Genomic DNA, 9,449 nt, shown 5'->3' with positions numbered 1-9,449 from the left:
AATGCTATTCCAGTGATAATTCACATAACCAGTTTGTCAATCTCATACGAATAGTTCCAAAAGATAGTAAGGATGTAAGTGTCTTCATAATAGCATTTATCTACTATTATTCAAAAGATAGTAAGGATGTAAGTGCCTTCATAATAGCATTTCTACTCTGATGAGTTTTGAAATGAAGGGATGAAATTCAAGAGGGCATGATTATTCTATTCATCACGCCGTGTTTGATAATTGTGGGATGAGATGATGTTAGCATCATAGAAATAAAAGCTATTTTATGAGTCTTGAACTCAACCTCTTCTTCTAAAGTGTTTTGATATTGGAACATGTCCCAAAGGGACATGGACTGGTCTATTTTTCATGTGATGGGAAGTGAGGGCATCTCTTTTGATGCAATTTTATATGCATCACACATCAAAACAAACCATATTTTGATCACCAAAAGGTGACCACATGGATAGAAGATCACATAAAACCAAGATGGATTTCAAAAAGGGTAGAGAGAGACATGCGTGATTGAAAGGTCCACTGTTGCTTCTGAACCCTACAAAATTTAGATACAGAGTGAAAGTGTGTGTGTGTGTGAGAGAGAGAGAGAGAGAGAGAGAGAGAGAGAGTTGCTTCTGAATCCTACAAATTTTAGATACAGAGTGAAAGTGTGTGTGTGTGTGTGTGATGGGAAATAGAGCTAGAAATCTATACTGCTTCGAACACTTATCTAAAGAGACATATTGTAAAGTCAAGTTTTGTGGATGAAGTCCTAGAGCAACTACACTTACAATGTCTCTTATTTTTTTCTTAGGAACATTATGGCACCTAGGGTATCTATTGAATGTTTTGGTCATGGAGTGGAAGCGATGAAGATAGTATTGGATCATATAATGATTCACTACTCTCCGAAAAACAAAGCTGACTTCTTTCAAAGCATTGTTCGAGGTTTCTTTCCTGGTGTTACTATAGAAGAAGCTTGGAGAACCTACGATCGCACTTCCATGACTCGAGATGGGGTACCCTTTCACTAGGTGTTTGTTAGAATCCATAATGATCCCAGTCAATGGTTTCCCAACCTACGTCTTTTGCATATTCGAGTAAAATTGGGATACTCAGACGCCCTCTACCTTGATTCTGAGTTAGGTAGTTGTTCTATATCTAAGGTTTATAGAAAAATTAATGCGCTAAAGAGCATTATAGGACCTGATAAGATAGAGAATCATAAGGAGTCTATTTTCAAGTGTCCCAAAGCTAAACGCTCTTTTCCCATTTTCAAATGTAGATGGGGTTGATTATGTATTGAGCACAACTTTTATCTGCTGACCAAACTACCAAACTGATTCATGAGCATTTTGGTTTGAATTCCACTTCTCATGCAATCCTTTGTTGTTTTTCACATCTAGATAGAGATGATGTGTTTTTTTAATTCTAAAATAGCAAGCACTTAAAAAGTGAATATTCTATGAGGGTTATTTTTTAATTTACAAGCATTCAAACCTTTCTCTTTGGTTGTCACATTTCACTTTGCAACCACTGTAGTTTTTTTGTGTATAGTAAAATGGAGATTAGTTGTGCCATTCCACTAGCTATTGCAACCAACGGCTTGATATCTTCTGGAATAGTTGTAAGTGCATCAGCAGGTGAAATGGAGATAATGTCATCTCGTCCTATTTGCAATGTGCGTGCAGCAAAGAGAGCAGCTCGAAATGTCGGGAGGAATAGTGAATCAGCTAATGAACGGGAGATACCTCCATCTCTTCGTATTCGCAATGTGCGTGCGGCAAAGAGAGCAGCTCAAAATGTTGAAAGGAATTCTAAAAAGCAAATTATTGAAACCTTGCTAGAGATCAAAGCTCCTGCAATAGGATGGAGACAATGCAAAACAATGTCTCTGATGTGGTTGAAACTTTAAGCTCTTCATTGGAGATTGAAATTGGGATACTATGGAAATTGCGAGAAGAGACAAAAGCAACAAACTTGAAGAGACTAGAGAGTGAGGCATAGATTACAGAGAAACTTTCTAAAGTTGAGGATTCTCAAAAGATGATAATGGCATCTATTGAAAATCTTCAAAAAGAGGCTTCATGGAGTCAACGTGAATCAAAAGGACAAATTCAAGACAATACTCTACGACAAATTGTGCAAGGATTGAGAAGTATCGTCAACAAGCTAGGTGCTTTGACAAAGGTTCAAGGTTCAAGACTTTCAGATATCCGAGCTACCTCAAATAAATTGAGTACTTTGGCTAGATTAGTTCGACCAAGGCAACGTCAAGTTTCTCAACGACCTAATCCTACTAATGGAAGAAATATGTAATGCTTTGCTGTATCTTCATCAAAGTGTACTTTTTAATTGAGTCACTATCAATGTGTCAAATGTATTTAGTTTAGAGGATATAACTAGATGTCCCAGTTTATATTGATTTTTATTATGCTTAAGAATGTTCTTTTAGTGACAGATCCAAATTATATCAGGTATATTGTATTTATATAAGATCTATTTGCACCTGATTTCATAGATGGTATCTGGACCACATATATTATCACCTGGTCATGCACGACATAGTCGACTGTGTGATGATTTGTGAAAGGCGAGGCGCCAAATAGCACGAGAGAAAACAAGGCATTCACTACAAAGTACTATTGAAACTTTATTGGAGTGCAATGAAACGCAGAGCATGCATGATGTACATGAAGGAAACTCTCAAGCCATGAATGTTAGGACAACAATGAACATAGTAGAGGGAAACTATTCTAAAGTAGAAAAGCATTGTTTGTCCATCCGCTTTGAATATCCAATGTCTCTCCTTTTACATCACAAGTCTATGCCACCAGTTCTATCCAAAAAGTGCGTGTTACACAACTTAGGAAGCTTAGATTATGTTTGCTCCAAATGTGGAGCAAAGGCCTGGAAGGATGAAGGAAAGACTATTCAAACATTTGTGGGTAAATATTGCTTCTCTGATGGAAAAGTCCAATTACTTCCTTTGAATGAGCCACCGAATGAATTGAAAGATTTGATGAGCTCAACCACAACAAGAAGTAGATAGTTCTTACAAAACATTTGAGGATATAATAATGCATTGGCATTTGTGTCTCTTGGTGCCCATATCGATGAGACTATTAATTATGGTGGGAGAGGTGTATACACTTTTAAGGTTCACTGCTCTATCTGTCATAGCATTGGTTCTTTAGCGCCAGCCGAAGGACAAAATGAAGTCCCACGCTTTGCATAATTATATTTCTTTGATATCGAACATGAGTTGAGCAACAGATTGCATCATGTTTCAAATTAGATCGTAGTATTCTAGAGTGTTTACAAGTGATGATGCATAGAGTAAATCCTTTTGCAAATGCTCTACGATCTGCTGCTTCTTTGTTTGGAGATGCTATTGTACCTAATATGAGGATGGTTATTGCAGAGCATCGTTGTGATGGTTGGCAATATCTTGCTCCAAGGGGTTCTGAAGTTGCTGCAATTATGCCAGGACAAGGGGATGATAGAAATATTGGCTATCGTGGCATTGTACTGAATTTTTGACACGGGGGTTTGAAAAGAATCTCCAGCATGCATTGAGCTTACATGTCCTTATTGTATGATTTATTATTTCCAAGTGGAGAGGATGGGTGGCATCTTTATTTACAGACTATCGATGGAAAAAAAGTGAGTCAAAAGAAATATTATGTCTTTCGCTTACAAATAAGAGATGATACTGTGGAGTGTCTTCTTTGAGGAGGTAGGCTATTACACCAGTATGTTGTGGATGCTTATAGTACTCTAGAGGAGTCACGGATTTTGTGGATGTGAAATAACCAAAAAACACTTCGTGGTGAAGTGTACCAAGGATTGGTTGACATGGTTGAGGCTAGACATGGCTTAGAGAGGGCTGAAGGTCAAAATGTTGGCCGTAGAATTGTTTTGCCTTCGTCTTTTGTTGGAGGTCCAAGATATATGTGCCAACTATTTCAAGATGCAATGGCAATTGTTCGTAGTAGGGATAAACCAGATCTTTTCATCACATTCACATGTAATCCATGATGGAAGGAAATAGATGATGCATTACTACCTGGACAAAGTGTTGTTGATCATCCTGATGTGACTATACGAGTGTTTTATCAGAAGTTCCAAGATATGATGCATTTACTTATCAAGCAAGCCATATTTGAGGAGGTGATTGGACATGTTTCAGTGATTGAGTTTCAGAAGATAGGTCCTCCTCATGCACATATATTGTTGATACTTGCATCCAAATATAAACCCATAGATACATTACACTATGACAAGTTAGTTTGTGCAGAGCTCCCTGACAAGAATGTGTTTCCAGAATTATTTGATGTAGTGAGTCATTGTAATGTTCATGGGCCATGTGGTCCTTTGAACCCACGTTCTTCATGTATGGTTGATGGTAAGTGTAGATTCGAGTTTTCACGAACATTTTCTACGTCTACAAATGTAAACAAAAGTGGATATCCTGTGTATATGAGAAGAGATGATGGAAGGTTTGTTACTAAAAATTACAATTTAGATAATCATTGGGTTGTTCCTTACAACCCTCTCTTATCACTAAGATACCAAGCCCATATTAATGTGGAGATTTGCTTAATTGTCACTACCGTGAAATATCTTTATAACTATGTCTACAAGGGACATGATCGAGCCACTGTTGTCCTTCAAGATGGTGAAGGAGCTACTCATGAGATCAAGAGTTATCTCAATGCACGTTATGTTTCTGCATCTGAGGCTATGTGGAGAATATTTGGCTTTGACATGCATAGTGAAAGGCCAGCTATTCAACAATTGCAAGTACACCTTTCATTGCAGAATATGGTTACATTTCAAGATGGTGATGATGTATCACATTTGCTAGATAATGAGCAAAATAGAAAAACTACCTTGATAGAATGGTTGGTTGCAAATCAAAACTATCCTGAAGCAAATAGCTTCACATATACTGACTTTCCAAATGGTTGGGTATGGAATAATTAAAAGTCGAAAGGCATGGTCTCCACGATAACAGGGTGTTTCTATTGGAAGAATGTATAATATTGTCCCTACTGTTGGTGAGGTTTATTACCTATGAATGCTTCTCAATATTTGCAAGGGATGTAAGTGTTTTGAAGACTTGCGTATGTATGATGGTCACATCTATGATACATCAAGGAGGCATGTATAGCTAGAGGATTATTGCAAGATGATGAAGAATGGTCAATTTGCCTCCAAGAGGTATCTTTTTTTTCAAAATGGAATGCAGTTGAGACAACTGTTTGCAATCATATTAGTCTTTTGTGAGCCACTTCATCCGACTGCTCTTTGGGACAGGTTTTGTACTGGATTTTGTGAGGACTCTGTTTATGCCCTAAGGATGCGTATTTCAGATGCAAGTGTGCGATTTGATGTGGCAAAAAATCAAGCTTTGCTTCATATAGAGTGCTTTTTGCAACAACATGGCAAGAAGCTTTGCGATTATATGTTGCCTGCAATAGACTCAACATTGGTATCCTTAAGTGAAAATGGTGCTATGGCTGAAGAAACAATGTTCAATGTTGATGAACAATGTAGTATAGCAGATTGTATGGAGACTTTCTTAAATGAGGATCAGCGAGATGCTTATCACCAAGTGCTACAAGCTGTTGACACACATTCAGGGAAGGTATTTTTCCTAGACGGTCCTAGTGGCTCAGGAAAAACTTACTTATATAATGCACTTCTTTCACCAGTGCGAGGAAGTTGTAGAGTTGCTCTTGCATGTGCATCCTCGGGTATTGCAGCTTTGCGTTTGAGTAATGGAAGAACTTCTCATTCTAGGTTTAAGATACCTTTGGAGATTCACTCTGAAGCAACTTGTAATATAAAGATAAATGGTCAACTTGCAGAACTTCTAAGTAATGCAGCTTTACTTATATGGGATGAATATCCCATGACAAATGGCTATGCGTTTGAAGCAGTGGACAGAACTTTAAGAGATACTATGCAGCAAGATACTTTGTTTGGTGGAAAAGTCATTTTTCTTGGAGGTGACTTTCGACAAATATTACCTGTTGTACCAAAAGGTAGTCGTACAGACATTGTAAATGCTTCATTGTTGTCATTCTCACATATGGAAATACACGAAGATACTGAGGCTTACTAAAAATATACGTATAGTTGATTGCGGTTCAAATTCACTTCAACAAAGTTTTTTCTGTTGGGTGCTTGATATTGGCAATGGGGTTATGGATGATGGAGGAGACTTAGACAAAATACCTTCACACATGATGCTTCCAGGAAATAGTTTGGCAGATCTTCTAAGCTTTATGTATGGAGATTTGTGTCATTTGCAAGATCATGCAAGTTTTTTCAAACATTGAGCAATACTTGCTCCACGGAATAAAGAGGTGGATTTAATTAATGAGTATGCATTGCAAAGAATGCATGGAGATTGCAAAGAGTATCTGAGTGCAGATTCAATTTGTATATAAGAGGAAAACACACATTTGTACACAATTGAATATCTGAATAGCCTTACTCTTGGTGGTGGTTTTCCACCTCATGCTTTAGTCTTGAAAGAAAACGCTCCTATCATGTTGCTGTGAAATTTGGATCCAAGACATGGATTATGCAATGGAACTAGATTGATATGCAAGCGATTTCATCATAAGGTAATTGAAGCAGAGATAGTTATAGGATCAAATATTGGAGAGAGAGTTTTTCTTCCAAGGATTGAATTTATTATTGGAAGCCATCAGGGGCTTCCATTTCAAATGAAGCGTCGTCAGTTTCCAATCAGGCTTGCTTTTGGGATGAGTATCAACAAAGCACAAGGGCAAACACTTGGAATTCTTGGTCTATATCTTGCATCATCGATCTTCTCTCATGGACAGTTGTATGTTGCAATGTCACGTGTACGAAGTGCAGCTTCTATGAGGATTGTTGTCAATACTGAAAACACTCAAGTGGAGTGTTACTATACTCCAAACATTGTATTCAAGGAAGTTCAAACTGACATTGTGGCTCTCACTTAAAGTCAGACACACTTGATGTTAAATTTTATTCATATCTCTTAGATCAAAGTATTGCCCACAGATGGATCCTCAACGCAGTGTCTCCTATGTAGTGGGTCACATCACTGAATTCATTTGAGGTATTTATCTTCTTTTTTAAATTAGTTATTAACTTGACCTATTATTTTCTTGAGAAGATTGGCTTATACATTGACTTACTCTGTTGAAGATCCACTGCAATGGAGGGGAAGAGTTCTTGCTATGTTTTTGGTGATCTTATTTGATAAAACTCATATTATATGTAAGAGTTTTTATATATGGTATATTTGTAGTTTTAAGCTTTTATTGCTCTACATAATTCATGGATGCCTTTGTAAAGATCACTCCCATCGAGGTTTTATCATTGTAGGTGTTTATGAAATGCTATACTTAGGTAGAGATATGTCCATGGAAGTTCTTGGATACTACCATGTTGCCTTTTCTTCGAACCATGAGCATCGTCAAATTCAAGTTAATATTTGGTTTGTGAGTGACGAGAGGCCAATCAATGCACACCAGGTGGGGGTTGCTGGAGACCGCACTACACCATATTGATTTTCTGAAGTTGTGAAATTTCAAAGTCTTTTGAATTGCTTTCATTCCTCTCTCTCTCTCTCTCTCTCTCTCTCTCTTAAATTCTTCACTAAAACAAAAGAAAGAAGGACATGATTCTCTACGGCATGATCGTCAAAGTCTTTTTTATTCTATTTCATATTTGTTCCTCTTAAACTTCCAAATCTGTGCTGTGAGAACAGATAAACAATGGTACGATACATCATGGTTTCGTACACCCTCAATGATGTACCTACTTATATTAGAGGTATGTAAATGTAAAATCTTATCTTTGTTACTTACTTTTACCATGAATGAGAACTTTTTGGCCTTTATTTTGTATGTTTACACGTGTAACATTTTTTCTAGATCCTCCATTGTGGAGGGGTCCTGCACATGCTGAGGATATTGTTCGTATTGTCGAGGATTTTGAGATCCTTCGGTGGGTATAGCTTGAACTTGAATCCATATGACGTTAAATGTGTTGTTAGTTTTTATGTCTAAATGGTTGGTTGTTATTTTCATTGCAGGCTTCAATATTATTGCATACATTCTATCTTGGCATTATATGAAGCACGATATTTTAGAAGTGTTATAGGTTATTATCACATAGAGTTTGTTATAGATGATATGCGAGTCACTGTACGAGAGTTAGGTATGCAACGCCCTCTCAATTGCAACTTTTCATATGGTCCCTATGGAGTGAATGAATGGATGTTTAGAATCTATTCTTTGGGTGAATCACCTCGACGCCTGGATCGAAGTGTTTGGCGTGTCGAACCTTGGATCTTGAGAGTTCCAAGTAGAGTGTGTCGTAGGCTCAACTTCTCTAGATGATCGAACACTTTGATCCATTGTTTATGCATTCTAAGTACCATATTTTTTTAGTTACTGTTGGCTTATTGAAGTGGGTTTTTATCTACTAAATAGGTTAATGTGTGTGTGTGTGTGAGAGAGAGAGAGAGAGAGAGAGAGAGAGAGAGAGAGAGAGAGAGAGAGAGAGAGAGAGAGATTTGCGAATTGCTAATGTAGGTTAACATGGGTCATGATGTATTGGCTATTCTCCCAATACATATAAGGATGATTATATATTTGAAAGTTAAGGAAGAGTACATTTGTCAAAGATATGTTACATGGTGTTGGTGGCATCATTGGGTGTATTCATATGCTGATGGGTGGTATGGAAATTGTGGACGGTTAAGCATTTCACTATGAAAAGTGTCACAAATATTGAGCGAAATAAAATTGATGAGAGTCCTACAAGAACTACATATGGTTGATATTTATTATGTGAATGTTTGTGGTTGTGATATTCAGTTGCGAAAGATATATCATAATCACAAATCTTACATTTCGGATGAAGAGTTTGAAATTTTGAAATTAATTGTGAAGTTTATCAATGTGGTATATTGGAGTGATCCTCATCCGTCCAATTATAGAGTAAAATATGAGTCGTTGTAAACAAAAAATTTGAGGTTGTTGTAAAGACTTTGACCTAATGAACCTCTTGACACTTTTTGGCATGACAATTAGTAATTGAAGTGTTTGTATTGTGCTTATACTTTTTTAAAGTGTTTAAGTGGCCATGTTGATCATCTCTCTCTCTCTCTCTCTCTCTCTCTCTCTCTCTCTCTCATTTTAAACTTTTAGTACTAATGTTGTCTTCTTTTCTTGCAGCCAATTAAATGGCCCACGAAATTATGAATATTTTTTCAAGTGTAAATTTTTTTATTGTTGATGCCTTTGAAGAAAATTTGTTACCTGTTGAACGAGGATGGCAATGGGCATGAGAAGTGATTGAGAGAAACTACACTGTTTGAGGGTCATATGTAGATGAAGAGTTGGACACGATTTACATCAAGTTGCTTGATCCCTATTTCTTTCCCA

At 37.0% G+C, this 9,449-nt stretch overlaps 1 protein-coding gene across 1 annotated transcript; it reads left to right on the top strand.

The window, feature by feature from the left end:
- Window positions 1-2,040: 2,040 nt before the first annotated feature.
- Window positions 2,041-6,121, top strand: LOC147423628 (uncharacterized). Its single transcript, XM_086501502.1, has 6 exons — window positions 2,041-2,303; window positions 2,450-2,465; window positions 3,265-3,516; window positions 4,036-4,962; window positions 5,243-5,372; window positions 5,475-6,121. The coding sequence occupies exons 1-6, from the start codon at window positions 2,041-2,043 to the stop codon at window positions 6,119-6,121; spliced, it is 2,235 nt and encodes a 744-aa protein (XP_086357628.1).
- The last annotated feature ends 3,328 nt before the right edge of the window (window positions 6,122-9,449 follow it).

Source organism: Adiantum capillus-veneris, chromosome 26 (genome assembly GCF_014529385.1).
Source record: "Adiantum capillus-veneris isolate H3 chromosome 26, ASM1452938v2, whole genome shotgun sequence".
In the NCBI taxonomy this organism is placed as follows: Eukaryota; Viridiplantae; Streptophyta; class Polypodiopsida; order Polypodiales; family Pteridaceae; genus Adiantum; species Adiantum capillus-veneris.
The sequence above is the reverse complement of the archived record's forward strand: the minus strand, read 5'-3'. Positions and strand labels throughout refer to the sequence as shown.